General features: G+C 67.2%; 4 protein-coding genes across 6 annotated transcripts; 1 reads left to right on the top strand and 3 right to left on the bottom strand.

The window, feature by feature from the left end:
• Window positions 1-2635: 2635 nt before the first annotated feature.
• Window positions 2636-3823, top strand: IL17C (interleukin 17C). The gene is made up of 3 exons (XM_075161379.1): window positions 2636-2695; window positions 3061-3389; window positions 3574-3823. The coding sequence occupies exons 1-3, from the start codon at window positions 2636-2638 to the stop codon at window positions 3821-3823; spliced, it is 639 nt and encodes a 212-aa protein (XP_075017480.1).
• Window positions 3824-5139: 1316 nt separating this feature from the next.
• On the bottom strand, window positions 5140-7802 carry CYBA (cytochrome b-245 alpha chain). Of its 2 annotated transcripts, none has more exons than XM_075161659.1 (6): window positions 7621-7802; window positions 6808-6877; window positions 6530-6604; window positions 6235-6318; window positions 6080-6161; window positions 5140-5988 (listed from the first exon to the last, which is right to left on the bottom strand). In XM_075161659.1, exons 1-6 carry the CDS (start codon window positions 7676-7678, stop codon window positions 5806-5808), a joined length of 552 nt encoding a protein of 183 aa, XP_075017760.1. In that variant the 5' UTR covers window positions 7679-7802; the 3' UTR covers window positions 5140-5805. The 2 variants fall into 2 exon arrangements, with proteins under 2 accessions (XP_075017760.1, XP_075017759.1); XM_075161658.1 differs by having other exon boundaries at window positions 6235-6397.
• A 672-nt stretch (window positions 7803-8474) lies between these two features.
• MVD (mevalonate diphosphate decarboxylase) lies at window positions 8475-12200 on the bottom strand. 2 transcript variants are annotated; one of them, XM_075161656.1, is made up of 10 exons: window positions 12064-12200; window positions 11363-11433; window positions 11137-11251; window positions 10899-11045; window positions 10615-10814; window positions 10370-10444; window positions 9925-10143; window positions 9712-9827; window positions 9512-9620; window positions 8475-8736 (listed from the first exon to the last, which is right to left on the bottom strand). In XM_075161656.1, the coding sequence occupies exons 1-10, from the start codon at window positions 12131-12133 to the stop codon at window positions 8656-8658; spliced, it is 1203 nt and encodes a 400-aa protein (XP_075017757.1). In that variant the 5' UTR covers window positions 12134-12200; the 3' UTR covers window positions 8475-8655. The 2 variants fall into 2 exon arrangements, with proteins under 2 accessions (XP_075017757.1, XP_075017758.1); XM_075161657.1 differs by lacking the exon at window positions 10899-11045 and having other exon boundaries at window positions 12064-12194.
• Window positions 12201-14587: 2387 nt separating this feature from the next.
• Window positions 14588-16267, bottom strand: SNAI3 (snail family transcriptional repressor 3). The gene is made up of 3 exons (XM_075161388.1): window positions 16189-16267; window positions 15150-15518; window positions 14588-14769 (listed from the first exon to the last, which is right to left on the bottom strand). Exons 1-3 carry the CDS (start codon window positions 16265-16267, stop codon window positions 14588-14590), a joined length of 630 nt encoding a protein of 209 aa, XP_075017489.1.
• Between the last annotated feature and the right edge of the window lie 3208 nt (window positions 16268-19475).

A 19475-nucleotide genomic window follows, 5' to 3' on the forward strand; every position in this document is an offset into this window, starting at 1 on the left:
TTAAATGTTAGTGGGGCAGAGTCCCTGCCAGGGAGGGGAGCAGAGGGTTCTGCAGCCTGGGCTGTTGCTGGTTTCACCCGGCACAATCTGGGGGTGCCTCTGGGCTCATCCAGACCTTCAGGGGGTGATGGTTGGGGTCCCTGCTCCCCTCGTGTGCTGCTGTGGGAGGCTCTGTGTGCCTTGGGGTGTGTGGCACCCCATAAAGTCACTGCCGAAACGGGTGCAAATCCCATCTCTCCGGTAAAAAGCCAAAGCGTGACCGTGCCTGGTCCTGCAGCCTTGCAACTGTCCCATGTGCTTATCCCGTGATACTGGGAGCACTGGGCTGCTACGGGGACAGAGCCCGAATCCTTTCCTTGCCCTGCACACCAAAGGTGCTGAGCCTGTGGGTGCCGTGGTCCAAGTGAGCCCAAGCCCGGCTCTGCAATGAGATGGGGTGCAAGGGGGCTCGTTGAAGGATGCGGGGCTCCGTATCCGTGTGCGGGATATGGAGCAGAGGAGGGAAAGGGGAAAAAAAAATCATCTCCTCATCCCTGAACCAGCTCCTCTGGTCCCACCACATCCTCCCCTCTCTGCTCAGCACCATCATCCTGGCTTTAAGCCTCCACACCATCGGGACATCCCTCGGGACCAGGGAGCATCGTGGGGGGCGGGGGGTAGACGCAGCGCTTTCCAGGGTTGCCCAATTCGGGATTTCTGCTCCGGCAGCCCCGGGAACGTGATGGTGATATCACCGTCGGGCTTACGCAACGGGGCCAGGGCTGGGGCACGGGGATCCTGTCCCCAGAGGGCTGGGGTGCTGGTGGACGGGTACCCAGGGCATCCCAGGGATGCCCGTGCGGGATGCCCTGGGTACCCGTCCACCAGCACCCCAGCCCTCCGGCGACCTGGACCACGCAGTCGCACGATGCTCCATGCCCATCACCAGGGCAGCCAAACTGGCGAACACCCCCTTCCCTATGAGCCTGTGCATATCCATCCCCATCAGCTCCCCCTCACCTCCCCTCAATTTTGGGGTGTCAGAAGTTAATTTCCGGGCTGGAAAACCTTTGGGTTGAGAAGGAAGTACGACGGCCCGCGGGGAGGAGGAAGGGAGCCGGAGCTGGAGTTTCCAGGTGTGTGTACATCACCTGCCCGAGCCCTATATAAAGGCGGCGGCGGCGGCGGTGCTGCCACTCGGCCGCCCGCATCCCCGGGGCAGCAGTTCGTAAGGGCCCCCCCCGCCTCGCCGCGCTCCCACGCCCTCGACGCCCGCCTGATGGTAACGCTGGGCCTGGGGGGGGGGCTGCGGGGGTGTGGGATGGGGCCAGAGCAGGGGGGTGTGCACGTATGTGCATGGCGGGGAGGCTGCATGCCATGTGCGTGGCGGGGGGGTGCACACACGTGTGTGTACACACGGGCTCCCCCGCTGGAGGGGTGGAAACGTGAAGGCGGGTGGGTGCTGCGCCGTGTGTGTAGATGCACATGTGCTGGTGCTGCTGTGCCTGTACACGTCAGGCTGGCGGGGCGTGTGGACATGTGCATGCTGCTGGGTCCTTTTTGCACGTGTGTGTGTGCTGGTATGTGGGGGTGTATAGCGCTCTATATATGTGGAAGGGCTGGCCAGTATTGTATGTGCACGTGCCTGGCGCTATGCGTGTGTGTCTGTCTGTCTGTCTCTGGCTGCGGTGTGTGTCCGTGTGCACACGGGAGGGGAGTTTGGGTGTATGCAGGTGTGCTGGGGGGGGGGGGCACACACATATTCATATGTGCATGTATGCACATGTGCTGTTACCTGTGTGTGGGTGTGTAGATGCACATGGGATGATCCCCCTGTGTGTGTGTGCACACATATATATCTGTGTGTATGTGCATGGAAGGGTGGTGTGGGGCGTGTGTGTGTGTATGTACACACATATATATCTGTGTGTATGTGCATGGAAGGGTGGTGTGGGGCATGTATGTGTGTGTGTGTGTGTATGTACACACATATATATCTGTGTGTATGTGCATGGAAGGGTGGTGTGGGGGGGGTGTGTGTGTGTATGTATGTACACACATATATATCTGTGTGTATGTGCATGGAAGGGTGGTGTGTGTGTGTGTGTATGTATGTACACACATATATATCTGTGTGTATGTGCATGGAAGGGTGGTGTGGGGGGTGTGTGTGTGTGTGTGTGTGTGTATGCACACACATATATATCTGTGTGTATGTGCATGGAAGGGTGGTGTGGGGCATGTGTGTGTGTATGCACACACATATATATCTGTGTGTATGTGCATGGAAGGGTGGTGTGGGGCATGTGTGTGTGTGTATGCACACACATATATATCTGTGTGTATGTGCATGGAAGAGTGGTGTGGGGTGTGTGTGTGTATGCACACACATATATATCTGTGTGTATGTGCATGGAAGGGTGGTGTGGGGTGTGTGTGTGCATGCACACATATATATCTGTGTGTATGTGCATGGAAGGGTGGTGTGGGGCGTGTGTGTGTGTGTGTGTGTGTGTGTGTGTCCCTGCACATTGGTGCTGGGGTGTGTGTGTGTTATGCGCCTGTGCTTGTATTCTTTACACGTGCATGCACAGGTGCTGGTGCTCCGGGTGTCTGTGTGTGCGCTGATACCCTGCGTGTGGTTGTGCATCGCTACATGTGCACTGGCCCGCTGTGTGTCTGTACATACAGGTATCCTCTGCGGATGCACAGCTGTGTACGTGTGTGCGTGCACACATGCATGTAACAGCTTTGGGGGTGGGGGTGTGTGTGTGTGTGCACGTGTGTTAGTGCTCTGTGTGTGTGCACACACATGTGCTGGTGCTCTGAGTGCTGCTGCATGTGTGGGTGCGTGCTCATGCTTTTGGGGTGAGGGTGCAGGCACACTTGTGCTGGTGCTCTGCATGTCAAAGCCCTCCAGGGCTGGGGGGGCTGCACGCTCACCCCTAAGGGACCCCTGGGGGGCTGTGGGTCCCTGTGCCGGGCTGCGTCCCCGGGAGGGCAGGGGCTGGGGTGCCAGGAGAGGGTACAGGGAGCCGTGCGGGGCACGGGTCTCCCCCCCTGACCCGGGCTCTTGTGCAGGGCTGGCTCGGTGCCCTGGTGCTGCTGGGTGCCCTGGCGCTGTGCCACGGCCTGCGCCGCCCCGGCAGCCCCCCGCAGCACCCCCACGTCCACTGCTACAGCGCGGGCGAGCTGCGGGACGGCGAGGCCCCCGCGCACCTCCTGGGCCGCAGCCTGCGCTGGGACCACTACGTGCCAGTGCAGCTGGTGCCGCAGCTGGAGCGTTTGCAGGAGGCCACCGGCCACCGCCGCCACCGCCGCCACCGCGAGCGCGTCTGCCCCTCGCTGCAGCTCCGCGCCGGCCTCCACAGCGAGCCCAACGAGCGCTCCATCTCCCCATGGCGCTACCGGTGAGTGCCCCTGCCTGGGACCCCCAGCACTGTGCTGGCTGCTGCACTGTGCCTCAGTTTCCCCAAGCATCCCTCACCTGCCCCTTATCGCACCCCCGTTGCCTGCCCGGAGGGGTTGATCCCAGCGCTGGGTGACTTGGGGGGCACAGGGGAAGGGGCTCATTGACCGTGCCCCCACCCTCAGCATCGATGAGGATGAGAACCGCTACCCACGCAAGCTGGCCTTCGCCGAGTGCCTCTGCAGCGGCTGCGTGGACGTCAAGACGGGTCGGGAGACGACGTCGCTCAACTCGGTGGCCATCCACCAGACCATGATGGTCCTGCGACGTAAGCCCTGCCCGCGTCCCACCGGCCCCGGCCTCGTCACCTTCGAGGTGGACTACATCAGGGTGCCGGTGGGCTGCACCTGCGTCCTGCCCCGCACCGGGCGCTGAGCCCCCCCGCTCCCGTGGAGCCCCGTAGCGTGACCGTGTCACCGCACCCACCTCCACCCGTGCTTGTTTTAGAGCACCCACTCGGCCCCCCCCCCACCCCGCAGCCGGGTGTCCCCCCCAAACCCTCACCTTGTTATTTATGAGTTATTTATGAGCCTTGCTGCTGGGGACTTTTTTTAACCCGTATTTATTGTTGACCCCCCCCACGAAGGCTGCGACTCTGGGTCCAGCATCACCCCAGGGTGCCCAAGGCCCCACGGCTGGACCCTGCGAGCATTGCCCGGGGGCGCGCTGTTATTTATTCCCCCGCAGAGCTATTTATTGTCTCCTCTATATGTGCTATTTAATGCTGGCAGCGTGCAGCCTGCAAATAAAGGCCGACCCCCGCCCCCCCCCGCATGATCCTTTCTCTGTTCCTGGCCAGGGTGGTGGGGAGGTCGGCACGGGGGGCGAAGGGGTGCAGAGGGGGATGGATGCACGTCCATGGGTGTCCCGTGAGGCGATGCTCAGCTGCATGGTGGGCAAAGCACCAGTGCACCCAGTATGGCAGGACAGGAGGAACTGGGAGGCAATGCAGGGGGTGGCAGAGCAGGGGGGGGTGCCCCACAGCCCCAGCCCCGGGGAAGAGGGGGGAACCAGCCCCAGCACCCGCAGCACCCCGCCACCCACACCTTTCCCACGGCTCTGCCCCCGGGCACCCACGTCCCACAGGCCCAGCGCCACCTGCTGGGGCCGCCCCACGTGCCCTGCCAGCACCCGTGGGTGCCCTGGGGCGGCTGCACCCCCTCGCTGGACCAGGGCTCACGCGGGGGGCAGAGGGGCTCCCAGAGCAGCTGCTGATGCCCAAGGTGGGGGGTGAAGGATTTGTCACCACCACGCAGCACATGGACATGGGTGTCCCTTGTCCCCCCCTCCATGTCACATCCAGATGCCCCCCAGCACCCACAAGTGGGAAGGGAAATGTGCCCCCCCCGTTCCCTGCCAGGGTGACACGAGCCTTTGGGGGCTCGCCTGGGACACGCCGTGCAGCTCCACCCCTGGGGACCACGTGCCACCACGCATGTCCCCCCAGCTTCACCCCACCTTTGGGTCCAGGGAAGATTTCAGGAGGGCACAGCAGCGTGGGGGCCCCCCCCCCACATGCCCCCCCACGGCAGGAGGGACACGGCCCTGCAGCAGCCGCACTCGGCATGCCCCCACCCCAGCTTCAGCTGCACCGCGGGGTTTGCCCATAATCGAGCTGTTTGTCCTTAAAACTCCCCCCAAACCCAGCCCCGGCAGCCGCAGCCCCCCCGGGGGAGGCAGAGGCAGGGGGAGCCGGCGCCTTTCCCACCTTTTATTGCAACAGCAACCGCAGAAGTGACAAAAAAACAGCGAGAGCCGGTGCAGGGAGCAGAGCTGCCCAATCCCCCCCTGTCCCCGTGGGGCTGCGGGGCCTGGGGACCCCTCGGGGAGCTGGGGATTCCCTGGAGAGCTGGGGTTCCCCAGGGATTTGGGGATCTCCCAGGGAACTGGGGACTGCTTGGAGAGCTGGGGACCCCCCAGGGAGCTGATCACCCCCAGGGATCTGGGGATCCCCAGGAGCTGGGGATCGCGCAGGTTGCTGGGAACCTCTCGGGGAGCTGAGCATCCTCAGGGATTTGGGGATCCCCAGGAGCTTGGGAACCCATGGGAGCTGGGAAGTGCTCAGGGATTTGGGGATCCCCAGGAGCTGGGGAGTCTCTGGGAGCTGGAGACCCCACAGGGAGCTGAGCACCCCCAGGGATTTGGGGATCCCTCGGGGACCTGGGGAGCCCAGGGGGAACTGGTGATCCCAAGGGATCTGGGCATCCCCAGGAGCTGGGGACCCACCAAGGAGCTGAGCATCCCTGGGGACCTGGGGATCCCCAGGAGCCGAGCACCCCGGTTTCCCCCGAGGGGCCAGGGTGCAGCTGGACAGCGGGGGCACGAGCGGCGCGGCAGCGGCAAGAGGGCCCCCCCCGTTACTCAGCCTCGATGGGGATGGGGTTCACCTGCCCCCCCACCTCCGCCGGCTGCTTCTTGCGGGCGTCAGCGGGGGGCCGGGGCGGGGGGTTGCTGGGCGGCTGCTTGATGGTGTCCCCCACATGCGGCCGCTCCCGGGGCTTCTGCTCGATGGGTCTCCACTCCTCCCCGCGCACTGCCGCCTGCAAAGCCATGGGGGCTGTCAGGGGGGGCCCCCTCCTCCAGCCGGGCCCCCAGCCCCCCAAACCCCCCCCAAAGCCACTCTGCACTCACCAGCAGGTAGATGCCGCTCGCGATGCCCAGGCAGACGGTGCCCAGGATGGTGGAGAGGAGGAAACCAGCGGGGACAGCCAGGCTGTGCGAGAGATTGGGGGTTCAGGGGGGGCCGGGGGGGCTGCACCCCAGCCCTGACCCCGCACCCCACTTACGCGGCGTGCAGGACGGCTCGGATGTAGTAATTCCTCGTGAGGGGCCCGAACACCTTCACCACCGCCGTCATGTACTTCTGGCCGCTGCAGAGCAACGTTGGGGGGGTCAGAGGGGGTGCCCACCCCTGAAGGGCCCCGAGGGACCCCCATCCCCACGCTGTCCCTGCATGGGGCATCCCAGGGAACCCACCTGTGGGATCCAGCCCTGCTCCCAACCCCAGTGCCATGTCCCTGTATCTGGGGGGCAGTACCAGGACCCCCAATCCTGGGGGCGAGGGGGGGACACACCACTTACCACCTCTCCATGGTGGAGCCCTTCTTCCGCTTGCTCCTGGGGTACTCGAGCAGGCAGACCAAGACGCCTGCCACACTGCGGGGGGGTCAAGGAAAGGGGTGCTCGGGGCCAGGATTAGTCCCCCCACCCAAAAAAAGGGCTGTTTGGGGCAGGGAAAGAGTGATTTGGGCCCAGATTGGGGGGAGGATGATGTCTCCCCCCCGTCCATGCCTCCCACCCGAATCGCGGCAGGGTTTTCCCTGCAGATCAGCCCCGGGCATCCTCTCCGCAAAGGATACATGGCGTACGCCGCGAAGTACCAGCCCTTGAACTGCCCCGCCACGGCCACGATCCCGCCCGTCAGCATGACTGCGGGGACAGAGCGGGGCTGGTGGGGGCATATGGCCCCCCAACCCGGGATACAGCCCCCCAACCCGGGATACAGCCCCCCTAACCCGGGATTATGGCCCCGGAGACCCCGACATGCGGGGTGCCGGGGGGATGCTGTGTGAGGGACCCCCTGGATTCAGGGAAGGGAACTGGGGGGCTTCAGGCTGGGGGGTCTGGGGGGAGGGTTTTGGCCCCGTGGCCACATGGCACCTACACCTACGAGCTTTGCTCCCCTCTGGCTGTCCTGCGTGGGCAGGAAACCTGGGGAGAGGGGGACGAGGGGGGAGAGGGGGACGAGGAGGAAGAGGAGGAAGAGGAGGAAGAGGAGGAAGAGGAGGAAGAGGAGGAAGAGGAGGAAGAGGAGGAAGAGGAGGCTCTAGCCCTGCGCATCCCCAGCGGGGCCGGGACTTCCCGGCCGTCCCCGGCGCCTCCCGCTTGCGCAACCCCCGGTCGGCGGGGTCGCCCCCCCCCCCTCCCCTGAGAGGGGCCGTGCCTCTGCGGGCCCCCCCCGGGGCTCAGCCCCCACCGAACCCCCCCGGAGCCGGGCCAGGGAGCTGCCACTTCCTCCAGTCGCGGGGGACACGGGCTGCACCGTCCCCATCACCCCCCCCACCTCTGCACTCCCCAGCCCCCGACTCCTGCACCCACACCCCTCTGCACCCCCAGACCCTGCACCCCCCGCCCCTGCAGCCCCCTCTCCGGGCCCCCCCTCCCGCACTCACTGAGCCCGGCCGCCAGCGCCTGCTCGTTAGCCCACATGGCCCACTCGATCTGCCCCATGGCTCGGCCCGGCTCCGCTCGGCTCGGCCCGACTCCCTCGGCTCGGTTCGGCTCGGTTCGGCCCGACCCGGAAGGCGGATGCGGCGCGACAATGTAACCATGCACCCGCCCCGCCCCCTTCGCCTGAGGGAACGCCCCTTCCCCGTAAACCACGCCCTGATTCCACAGGCCACGCCCCCGTGGGAGACCCTCTCCAGCCCCCCCAAGGGGACACAGCACCGGCCCCGGGGCACAGGGGCCGTGCGGGGACGGGGCCAGCCCCGCAAGGGACACGGGGGGACAGGGGACATGTCGGGGTGACAAGGGTGGTCCGGGGGGACAGGATCAGCCCCACAAGGGACACAGGGGGACAGGGGCCGTGTGGGGGGACAGGATCAGCCCCACAAGGGGGACAGGGGCCGTGTGGGGGGACAGGATCAGCTTAGGGGGACAGGGGCCATGCGGGGGGACAGGATCAGCCCCACAAGGGGGACAGGGGCCGTGTGGGGGGACAGGATCAGCTTAGGGGGACAGGGGCCATGCGGGGGGACAGGATCAGCCCCACAAGGGACACAGGGGCCATGTGGGGGGACAGGATCAGTCCCAGCAGGGACAACTGGAGGGACAGGACCAGCCCCTCAAGGGACATGGGGGGGACAGGGGCCATGTGGGGTGACAGGGGCTGTGCAGGGGGACAGGATCAGTCCAGCAGGGCCAGGCACAGCCGTTAGGAGGAACCCCACTTCCTGCCCCCCACCTTTTGGCTGGCGATGCCCCCCAGCACCGCCCACGGAGCCCGTACACCCCAGACCAGCGCTGCAGCCAGAAATCCTCTATTTCCTTACAAAAGAGTAAAAACCAGCCCCGGGGGTCACATCCCAGCCCGGGGCTGGGGACGGCTTTGCACCAGGACAGACTCAGCACCCCGAGCCCCCCGGGTGGCACCCGTAAAGCCCCCCCCGGCACGTCACGGCTGTCACTGGCGGTGTCACCGGGGCTCAGGCGCAGCGGCGGGGCAGCCCGTCCGCTCCCAGGAGGTGCTGGCTGGGGTCTTCCACGGGCTGGGGGCCGGGGCCGGGCTGCGGGGCAGGAGACGGGTTAGGGGCAGCGGGGGCCGGATCCTGGCACCAGGGAGCCTCGCCCCCTGCAGGGACCCCCCCTGGGGGCTGTGGGGCAGCTCTGGGCCCCATGGACCATAAAAAGTCACCCCCTTGGTCACACCAGTGGGAACGTGTCTAGGGATGGGGTCCTGCACACCCCTGGGGACAGGGATGGGGTCGGGGTCCTGTGCACCCCTTGGGACAGGGACACCTCCCATGCACACCTCTGGGGATGGGGATGGGGACAGGGATGGGGTCCTGTGCACCCCTAGGGACAGGGATGGGGTCCCACACACATCCTCTGGGGATGGGGATGGGGCTGGAGTCCTGTGCACACCCCTGGGGAGGGGGATGGGGTCCCGTGCACACCCCTGGGGAGGGGGATGGGGTCCCGTGCACACCCCTGGGGAGGGGGACAGGGATGGGGTCCTGTGCGCCCCTGGGGACGGGGACGGGGTCCTGTGCACACCCCTGGGGATGGGTCCTGTGCACACCCCTGGGGACAGGGATGGGGTCCCACACACACCCCTGGGGACGGGGATGGGGTCCCACACACACCCCTGGGGACGGGGACGGGGATGGGGTCCTGTGCACACCCCTGGGGACGGGGATGGGGTCCCACACACACCCCTAGAGATGGGGATGGGGTCCTGTACTCCCCTGGGGATGGGGACGGGGATGGGGCCAGAGCCTCGCCGCCGAGGCCGGGCAGAGGGGTGCCCCTGCCCCACGCTCCCCCCCCCCAGCCCTGTACCTTGGTGTGCAGGATGTACCGGACGGCCCCCGGCACCGGCTCTGTCACCACGGCCGCGAGCAGCTCCTCCGGCAGCGAGGCCGCGCCGACGGGCAGCCCCCGCACGAACCTGCGGCATGGCCGAGCGCTCAGTCCCCGCGCCCCTGCCTGCAGCCCCCGCCATCCCGCTCCCTCCCAGTAAGAGATGGGCTTGCCCTTACTGGTCCCCGTTGGTGGCGGGGGGGAAGCTGCGTCTCACCACCTCCACGAACTCGGCCACGGTGTCGGCCAGCGTGAAGATGACGGCGTTGGGGCCGGCGTCGAAGGTGTAGGCTACCTGCGGCGGGATGGGGGGGGGACACGGGGACCTGGTGAGGGACCACGGCACCGCAGCAAACCGGGAGCCTGGCGGGGCCGGCGCAGCCAGGCGGTACCTTGGTGCGCCCGTGGTGGGCGTTGAAGCGGTGTGCCAGGGCGATGATGTGCCGCGAGAGGTCGTTGAGGTAGAAGATGGGGGGGAAGGTGTCGAGGCAGGTGGCGTGGAACTGGTTGCTGTCCCGCATGGCGAGCTGCCCGAAGCCCTCGAAGTCCCGCTCACGGATGTGCCGCATCATCAGCGCCAGGCGTTCCGGCACCACCGCCTCTGCCCGGTGCTGCCGCGGCAGGTGGGTCGCCGTCACCCCAATTCGGTGACACCCACGGCACCGCCACCCTTTGGGCTTTGCTTGGGTGGCATCGCGAGCGCAGCCCCCCTGCCCTCCCTCCATGCTCCCCAGCATGCAGAAATGTCCCCCCCCAAGGGAAACAGGACCCCAAACCCCGCCTGCAGGCAGGAGGCAGGCAGCTGCCCTGGGCAGGATCAGGCCCGTTGCCCCCTACCTTCAGCAAGGGGCTGGTGTCCACGCTGGTCTGCATCCCCGCCGTGCTGCCCACCTGCTTCTTCTCCCCACTGACCTGGGGGGGCACAGACGGTGGGACGTGACCCCCCCCGAGCTCCCAGACTCAGGGGGATCCCCTGAGCCCCCGGGGTCTGCACCCACACGGCGTTGGGGTGCTCCCAGCACCCTCCCCCCAAATCCCACCCCGGTGGCGGGTACAGCCGTGCCCCTTCCCCAGCCCCTCACCACCAGGACGAGGACCCTGAGCTCCGGCCAGTGCGTCTCGGGGGCCACTTGGTGGGCGAGGCTGTCCCTGCCGTCCGGCCGCTCGCCCCGCTGCCACTGCACGAAGCCCCCCAACATGCTGCGGCAGGCGCTGCCCGAGCCGCGCCGCGCCACCTCCGACAGCTCGCCCTCCACGCCGTACAGCCGCGCCAGCGCCGACACTGCGGGGAAGGGACGGGGTCAGCGCGGGGGGGGACACCCCTGCCACCCCCCTCCCGCTGCCCCCCACGTCCCCGCTCACCCACCCAGGCAGGCGTAGCCGGCGGCGGAGGACGCCAAGCCGGCGGCGGTGGGGAAGTTGTTCTCGGTGGCGATGTGGATTTTGTAGGAGAGGCTGAGCGGGGCCGCGTCCTCGGCGCTGCCGCCCCGGCGCTTACGGGCCAGGCGCCGCACTGCGAGGGGGACGGGAGCCAGGCGGGGGGGTTGGTACGGGGGGACACCCCGCCCGGCCCCCGGGGGTGCCCGGGGTGGGGGGACACTCACCCTCCCGCAGGCAGGCCTGCAGCCGGGGGTGCCCCACGTCGGCCTCCTCCCCGTTCAGCCACAGCCGGTCCTCCGTGAAGTCCCGGCTGGCGGCGGCCGTGGTGGTGGTCTTCAGCTGCCGGGGAGAGGGGGGTGAGCGCAGCGGGTGGGGGGCTCAGCACCTCCTGTGCACGGACCGGGGGGTAGAGGGGCCTGATCCTGACCCTGACCCCGACCCCACACCAACCTGGTCCTGGTGCAGCGTCACGCTCAGGGAGGAGTTGATGGGCAGGATCAGGTCATTGTCCCGCTTGCCCCCTGCAAGAGACGGCACGGCATGGCACGGCTTGGCACGGCACAGCACCGCATGGCACGGCATGGCTCAGCACCGCACGGCACGGCATGGCTCAGCACAGCTTGTTGTAGGTTGGCTTGGCACAGCACAGCAAGGCACGGATCTGCATGGCACTGCTGGGCACGGCACAGCTCGGCATGGCACGGCACGGCACCGCTGGGCATGGCACAGCATGGCACAACACAGCACGGCATGGCTTGGCACAGCTTGGCATGGCACAGCTTGGCATGGCTGGGCACGGTACGGCACAGTATCACTTGGCATGGCACGGCACAGCTCGGCACGGCACAGGGTGGCTCAGCACAGCATGGCAAAGCACAGCATGTCACAGCTTGTCATAGGTTGCCTTGGCAGGCTACAGCATGGCACGGCAGGCACGGCACGGCACGGCATCTTTGCTCACTCCCACCCGCAGGCAGGTGCCAAACCCGTCCCCGCCACCGGCCCGCCCCGCACCCGGGGGTCTCGCTCCGCCCCGCCCCGCCTGGCCCCCCGCTGCGCCCGGGGGACGCGCCCCGGGGACTGCCCGGGACCGGGGGGGGGTCCCGGCCCCAGGGACAGCCGCCACCCGCCCGCGGGGCGCCGGTACTCACAGTACTTGATGACGGCGATGTTGACGGGGGCCGTGCAGGTGACCATGGCGAGCGCCCGCTCCTCCGCCATGGCGCTGCCGCCGCCGCTCCCGGGGCGCTCCCGGCAAAGTGCGGGCGGCCTCAAGCCCCGCCCCCGCACCATCCACGTGGCCGTCACCTGTGGCGCGTCCCCGCCTCGCCATTGGCCAGCGCCGCGGCGCCCGGCACTCGACGCCCAATGGCAGCGATCGGACCACGGAGCGGCCCCGCCCCTCCCCGCCCCCTGCAGGCGCTGGGACGGGCGTGCGGGGGCGCCATCTTCGAGTCGGGAACGAGCTGCGCATGCGCCGCTGCGGAGCGGCGGGGGCGGGGCCCAGCCGGTGGTCCCGGGGTTCCCAGTACGGCACCAGTGCTCCCAATGCCCCCAACACCCCTGTTCCCCAACAGCCCAGTGCTCCAGTCTTACCCCAGTGCTCCCCGTGCCCTCAGTGCCCCAGTACCCCCAATACACCAGTGCTCCCAGTTACCCCAGCAGTGCCCTAGTGTCCCCAGAACCCCTCCAGCGCTCCCCACGACCCCTGTACCCTTCACACCCCAGTGCTCCCAATATCCCCAGTGCTCCCCCAGTGCTCCCAGAGCCCCCAGTGCTCCCAGTATCCCAGTGCCTCCAGTGCCTTCGCAACCCCCAGTGCTCCCAGTACCCCAATATTCCACTGCCCCTCCAGTGCTCCCAGTACCCTTGGTGTCTCTCCAGCGCTCCCAGTCCCCCCACAGTTCTCACAGTGATTCCAGAGTCTCCAGTGCTCCCAGTGTCCCCACCCAGTGCTCCCAGTGTCCCCAGGGTGGTCCCAGCCCCCCGGGTGGCCCCATCCCGTCCCCACGGGCACCCCCAGCGTGTGTCCCCCCCCGGTGTATTTTTATCCTCTGGTCGCTCACTTGCAGTGGAAAATATCCCACAAATCCGGGGGCCCGGGGGCGGCGGGGGGCACACGCCAGGCACGTGGGTGACACGGCGGGGCCGGTGGGCAAAGCCCCACTCCCATGGCGTCACCGCCGGCGGGGGGTCACAGGTCCCATCCCACCCCGAATAAACACCCGGGGGGTGAGGGGAGCAGCATCCCCCCATCCCATCCCACACCTCTCCATAGCGGGGAGCTTTGGGGACCCCCTTGGTGCGGGGTGGGGGCACCCCAGCCGTGCCCCCCTGGGTATTTATAAGCATTTTCCATGGGCGGGAGGGGAGGGCCCGGCACGCGGCTATTTTGGGGTGTGGGATTCTTTCCCCCCGCTGCCGGCACAGGTGCGGGGCCCGATTTAGCCGGGCAGAGCTGCAAATAGCACGGGGGGCACGCGGCGGCTTCCTCCGGCACCCGCCCAAACCCTGCCCCCCTCCCCGTGCCCCAGCGCCTGGGGTGACACCAGCGGGGACGGGGCTGTCCCCGCCACCGCGGGGCCATGGGGAGGGCGCTGGGACTCCCGCGGCGGGGATGGTGCCACCGCTATCACCCCGAGACTCCCCGCGCCGCAGGGATGCTCAGGGCCACTTGCGGGGTGTCCTTGTCCCCACCGTCTCTGCCATCCCAGCACGGCACCGGGGCCATGCAGCCCTGAGCCCAAAAGGCCACCGGGTCCCTTTTCTGGGACACGAGGCCAGCCAGGGGCCCTGCTCCGTCCCCCAGCAGCGCTGTCCCCGTTCTCCGGGCAGGGAGCTGCGGGGGTGCAGGGGAGGAGGAGGATGCTCTGCCCAGCACACAGGGCTGGCAGCCGGACTCCGGCCGGACCCTGCCCCGGGGCTGGCAGGACACGATGCCGGCCGAGCAGGGACAGCCCCGGCAGCAATAAGGGACACTCTCCGCTCATGCCCGCGGTGCTCGGCTCCGCTTTTAATGTCTCCTGCGATGTGAGGGGTAAGAATCCTCCCCGGTGCCCGAGAGCGGTGGGGGAACGGGCCAGGCACCGCGTCCCCGACCCCAGAGCCACCGGGGAGCAGCCCCGGGGCTTTGGCAACCTGCTGCGAAAGTCCAGGTAGTCCTGTCCAACACTCCCGTGTCCCTTCTCGGGGTGTTGCACCGACTTGGCACGGCATGGCACGGCATGGCACGGTGCAGCATGGCACAGCACAGCACGATGCAGCACAGCACAGCATGGCACAGCACAGCATGGTGCAGCATGGCACGGTGCAACATGACATGACATGGCATGGCATGGCACAGCACAGCACGGTGCAGCACAGCATGGCATGGCACAGTATGATACAGCACAGCATGGTGCAGCATGACATGGCATGGCACGGCTTGGCACAGCACGGTGCAGCACGGCACGGCACAGTATGATACGGCATGGCATGGCACAGTATGATACAGCACAGCATGGTGCAGCGTGGCACGGTGCAGCATGACATGGCATGGCATGGTGCAGCACAGCATGGCACGGCACAGTATGGTACAGCACAGCACGGTGCAGCATGGCACGGCACGGCACAGTGCGGCACGGCACAGCGCGGGGTTTGCTGCTCTCTCCGGGGCGGCCGCGCGTGGCGGGGGGCTCAGGACGCCCCGCAGCAGCCCCCCTCCTCGTGCCGGGCCAGCAGCGACATGCGGGAGAAGGTCCTGGCGCAGGCGCGGCACCGGTACTTCTTGACGTCCGAGTGGGTCTGGAGGTGGGCGCGGAGGTTGGAGCGGTCGGCGAAGGCCCGGCTGCAGTGGGGGCAGGCGTAGGGCTTCTCCCCTACGGGACGCACGGTCAGGGCACCCCCGTACCCAAGGTGCCCCCAAACCTCCATGCCCCGTCCCCTCCTGTGCTGCCCTCATCACCTTTCCCCGTGTCTCCCCCAGACCCCAGCGCTTCCCAGGAGTCCCCGAAACCCATCGGTGCCTTCCCGGTGGGCGATATTACAGTGGGACCTGCCGTGGGGTCTCCCACAGGACTCGCGGTGCGTGCCAGCACCCCAGCCAGCCCCAGCACCCGGCTGTGCCCACCCCGGCCAGGTCCCTCCTGGAGAGCAAGCGATACCGAAGCTGGGCAGATGGCTGTTTTGCACCCATCGTCCCCAAAAAAGCAGAGGTGCCGGCAGGGCCAGCAGCAGCAGCCGGGGGTCCCATCCTTACCCGTGTGGGTGCGGATGTGGCCCTGGAGCAGCCAGGGCCGGGAGAAGGCTTTGCCGCAGAGGCGGCAGAGGCAGGGCAGGGTGTGGGTGCGGATGTGCATCTTCAGGGCGCCCAGGCTGGCGTACGCCCGGGCGCAGTGCCGGCAGCTGAAGCTCCACCGGCGCGGGGGCAGGTTGAGGGTCTGGGTGTCCTTCAGGGGGGTGCCCGGGCTGCGGGGGCCCGTCGGGACGGGGGGAGCCTTGGCGTCGGGGGGCAGTGGGAGGGAGAAGCAGGTGAGGAGGCGGCTGTGGTCCTGCAGGCGAGGGGGAGCAGGGGGCTGGTGGCAGGCGGGGGGGAGCAGCCCCCCACAGTCACACGAGTCGTCAGGCTCTGCAGGAGCGGGGAGGGGGGGTTAAGGGATGAGGGATGGCAGCCGGGCTGCCCACCCGGTCCCCGGACCCCCCCGGGGGTCACGCTCTCGGTGGGGGCTCATCTGCACCCTCTGCTCCCACTCCTGTGCACGGCAGAACTGATGCACCCGCTGCAAAACAGAGCAAAACCGGTCCTTCCCCCCAAAAAGGGGAATCACAGGCACCCCCAGCACCTGCTGGAGCCCAGCTTGTGCCCGGGTGCCAGCCCGCCTGGGGCTGGACACACCCCAAAATCTGGGCATCCCCTGGGGCAGCATGGCCGGGGGGGCAGGCACCATGCCGGCAAACACCCACTGACCAGCTCCCACCCCCCAGCAGCACAAGGACCCCCATATGGGTGGGGAGGATGGGGGTATGCTGGAGGGGAGGGTCCCGCATGCCTAGCCCTGGGAAGCCCCCGGGTGACCCCAATTCTTGCCCCCCCCCGGCACTATCACCAGCATCTCTGCCCGGCTGGCCGAGCCACCCGGGATGGGGCTGACGGGGGGGGCATGGAGCCAGGGAGTCCCCCAGCATCATGGCACAGGGCATCACCCCAAGCCCAGCCGGGGAGCCCCTGGGTGGCAGCAGGAGCTGAGGGTCCCGGGGGTCCCGGGGTCCCCGGTGCAGGTGGAGGGGTGCAGCCTTACCGCGAGCGCGGGTGTCGAGCTGGCCGTAGTTGGGGGTGCGGGTGCTGGAGGGCTTCTTCACCAGGAAGGAGCGGGGCATGGCCGGACAGGCAGGGTGACAGGCAGGCCAGGCAGGGCTGTGTCCCCACGCCGTGTCCCCACGCCGTGTCCCCGTGCCGCGTCCCCGCGGGCGCCAGCAGGTGCCATAAGGCCCCGGGGCTCATTAGCATGGGCAGCCCCCGGGGAGCCCCGGGGCCAACCGCCGCCCGAGGGCTGGCCTTGGCCGCCAGCACACCCTGCTGCAGGTGCAAGGGACGGCGTTGGGGACAGCCCTGTCCCCCGGCACTGCCACCCACACGCCCCGCAGACAGGCATCCCCCTGACCGGCTGGGCTGGCTCGCAGCCGGCGTGACCCCCGCTGAGGTGGGCTGGAGCAGGCACCTCGGCTCGCGGGGAGCCCCCGACACCCCTTCTCCCCACAGGGACAGGCAGCCACCGGTGGGGCTGCATGGCCACACGCCTGTCCCCTCCGCCATGGTGCCCCCCCGGCCCCGGAAAGCCCCGCAGGGGCTGTTTGGGGAGGGCCGGGCAGCAGATAAGGCAGTTCCTCAATGCGATCAGCCCTGGCCATGGTATCCCCAAGACTTTTACTGTCCCCAGGACAGGACCACGCTCTGGCCAGCACCAGGACAAGGGTAAACCCCCATACCCCTCTGAGGGGACACCAGCGGCTGCTCCCAGGATCGGTCCCCCAGGGAGGGGGACATGGGTGCAGCCCGTGCCCGGGCCGGAGGGAATGGCTGTGCGGAGCCAGCCCGTGTCCCTGAGGAACCCCGACAGCCCCACGGGGGCTCGGAGCCAGGACACCTCCCAGGGACACCCGGAGAAGAAACACCCACCGCGCTCCCCTGGCCAGCGCCCAGCGGGGCTTCGGGGGCGGCACGTGGTGCCAAGCGTCCTCCCGCCGAGCACCACGGCTGCTGGCAGCAGCACACGCAGCCAGGGGGGTGTCAGGAGGGGTGCAGGGGGATCCCCCCAGCAGCACACCAGCCCCCAGCAGGTTTGGCAACACCCGGCACTGGGACAGCGGGTTGTGAAGTGCTTGATCTGGGGGAGATAAGGGCTGGGGGAGCCCAAGGCAGGGAGCAGGGCCGGGGTGATGAAATGGCATTGGCAAACCCCGCGGCGGCACTGCTGCCTTTAACGGGAGGAGGTGACAAGTCGGGGACAAAGCTGTAAAGACGAGCCCTGCGTTTGGGGAAGGAACAGCCCAGATAAGCCAGGGTGGGGGGCACCCACCCGCAGCTGTGTCCTGCACCCCGAAGCCGCGGCAGAGACCGCACAGGGAGGTCAGCCGTGGATGAAACTGCCTTTATTGAGAAAAATGGTTTGCTACAAATACGTCATTGATTTTATTCTTCTTCAAAAAACAGTATGTCTCGTTAAAAGTTGTAGTTATGCAAAAAGTCGCGGGTAACACACTGAGGAGCACGGCCGGCGGCACGGTGGGATCCCCGGCGCAGCCCGTGCGAAGCGGGGGGAGGCAGGAGCTGCCCGCGCAGCGCAGCGCCTGCCCGCGCCCTCGCAGCCTGGGCCTTAAAGTGCTTTACAAAAGCAGCTGTCGCTGCCCCTGCTCTGGCATTGTGGGGCAAAAAGGAAGAGGAAGGAAGGAGACAGAGAGGTTAACAGTGCTGGCTCAGAGGCAGGGAGCTCCCTGCAAGTGAGAGCTCTGATCGAGACTGCTCTGGGACCCGAGGGTCCCAGCTGAGGACGGGACAGGGAAACCCTCCTGGTCCCTTTTGGGAGATGCCAGTGCTCTCCGACCCACCAGGGACATCCCCCAGCCTGGGAAGGTGCCAGCAATGCCGTGCTGGTAAGGGAAGACCCCATCCCTCCTCGCTAGCCCGGCTCGAGGGAGGGGAGCGGAGCAGCTCCAGCCCTTTCCCTGCCCTCTGCCAGGGGAAGGATGGACTCTGCACACTCCTCGTAGGGCTGCCAGCTCCCAGGGGAGCCCCAAACCACCCAGTACTATTTAAATCAAAAGTAAAAAACAAGACGGTATTGCTAGAGCAGAGCTGGAGCCAGGTCTTGGATAAACCACGAAAGGACACTTCTCCCAGCAGGGACACGCAGAGGGATTGCCCTCCCGCACCTCTTCTCTGCAAACCCTTGCTGGCAGGCGGCAGGGCAGGTCTGCAGGTATCGTGAACCACCACCTCCCGCAGTCCCCTTCACCGTGAGCCTTGGGCTGATCCCTCTCGCTGGTGTGACCCCAAAGGGTGGCAGGGTCCCAGCACAACGCTCCTCTCCCCCCCAGCACCAGCAACGACCCTTCAGGTGGGACGTGACTTCTGCTGCACGGGGGGGCCACGCTCAGGCTGGCAGCAGCCCGCCTAAGGCCTGGCGGAGGAGATCTCCCTTCCACCTCTCCCAGCCCAGCAGAGCAAACTCCACCAGCAGCAGGCAGGCAGAGAGGAAGGGGACCAGGGGGGAGAGGTCACCGGGATGCTATGGAGCACCTCTCGGACGAACATCTGCCCAGCTGTGCCCTATTCCCAGGGAGAGACCTGGGAAAGGGAGGTGCAATCCCCTATTTCAGGGGGACAAGATGCTCAGCATGGGGGATGGGATCCTGCACGGGCAGACGTCCCTCCCGCCCACCCATCGCCTAGACACAACCCAGCGGCTCTGCAGCGAGTGCCAGCATGCCACAACTAACCCGCCCGCTCCCCCGCTGCACGCTCGCAGACAGAAAACCACCACTCCGGATCACGCCCTGCCCGCGGCCACATCCAGCGCTGCCACGGAGCTCTGCCTGCAAGGGTTAAGCCATCCCGAGCCCAACCACGCGTCCTGGAGCGGGTTAGCAGCTCAGAGAGCACGGCCGGCCAAGCAGCTGTTGGAAAACGCAAGCGGTGCTGCTGCTCCTCAAAAAGGCAGCCCGGCGAGGCGCTCAGCACCCGCTCCTCCAGTCGCCGAGGTGCTGCTCCAACCCGGCCTCTCCTGCATCACCACCCGCCTGCGGAGAAACACGCCAAAAAGGGAAAGGAACGGCCCAGACACAACGGAAGAGGGCACCTGCGTGCACCCCACGGCCCCCGCAGAGTCCTACCCGCCAGCCTGGGGTCCGGCTCCTGCCTCCCGCCTGATTTCAAATCCACAGCATGTTCCTTATGTTTGGGGTTTTTTTTAAAAAATATACTTTCTTAATAATGTTCCATAAAAATACTCTTGTCCCCAGTGACGGATATTGCAGTGTGAAGAGTAACAGCTTCTGTTCCCGCTCTATAAAAGGTGGAAAAGGCATC

Source organism: Calonectris borealis, chromosome 12 (genome assembly GCF_964195595.1).
Source record: "Calonectris borealis chromosome 12, bCalBor7.hap1.2, whole genome shotgun sequence".
Lineage (NCBI taxonomy): Eukaryota > Metazoa > Chordata > Aves > Procellariiformes > Procellariidae > Calonectris > Calonectris borealis.

Coding starts and splice junctions, on each gene's coding strand:
- IL17C (XM_075161379.1), top strand. CDS start 2,636: ATGTGCACTGGCCCGCTGTGTGTCTGTACATACAGGTATCCTCTGCGG. Junction 2,696..3,060: donor CTCTGCGGATGCACAGCTGT/GTACGTGTGTGC, acceptor GCTCTTGTGCAG/GGCTGGCTCGGTGCCCTGGT. Junction 3,390..3,573: donor ATCTCCCCATGGCGCTACCG/GTGAGTGCCCCT, acceptor CCCCACCCTCAG/CATCGATGAGGATGAGAACC.
- CYBA (XM_075161658.1), bottom strand. CDS start 7,678: ATGGGGCAGATCGAGTGGGCCATGTGGGCTAACGAGCAGGCGCTGGCG. Junction 6,605..6,807: donor TACTTCGCGGCGTACGCCAT/GTATCCTTTGCG, acceptor ACCCCCCCGCAG/TGTGGCAGGCGTCTTGGTCT. Junction 6,398..6,529: donor GGCTCCACCATGGAGAGGTG/GTAAGTGGTGTG, acceptor TGCCCCATGCAG/GGACAGCGTGGGGATGGGGG.
- MVD (XM_075161656.1), bottom strand. CDS start 12,133: ATGGCGGAGGAGCGGGCGCTCGCCATGGTCACCTGCACGGCCCCCGTC. Junction 10,445..10,614: donor TCAGGGTCCTCGTCCTGGTG/GTGAGGGGCTGG, acceptor GTGCCCCCCCAG/GTCAGTGGGGAGAAGAAGCA. Junction 8,737..9,511: donor GGTACATCCTGCACACCAAG/GTACAGGGCTGG, acceptor CCTGCCCCGCAG/CCCGGCCCCGGCCCCCAGCC.
- SNAI3 (XM_075161388.1), bottom strand. CDS start 16,267: ATGCCCCGCTCCTTCCTGGTGAAGAAGCCCTCCAGCACCCGCACCCCC. Junction 15,519..16,188: donor GCTCGACACCCGCGCTCGCG/GTAAGGCTGCAC, acceptor CCGCTCCTGCAG/AGCCTGACGACTCGTGTGAC. Junction 14,770..15,149: donor CCACATCCGCACCCACACGG/GTAAGGATGGGA, acceptor TGCGTCCCGTAG/GGGAGAAGCCCTACGCCTGC.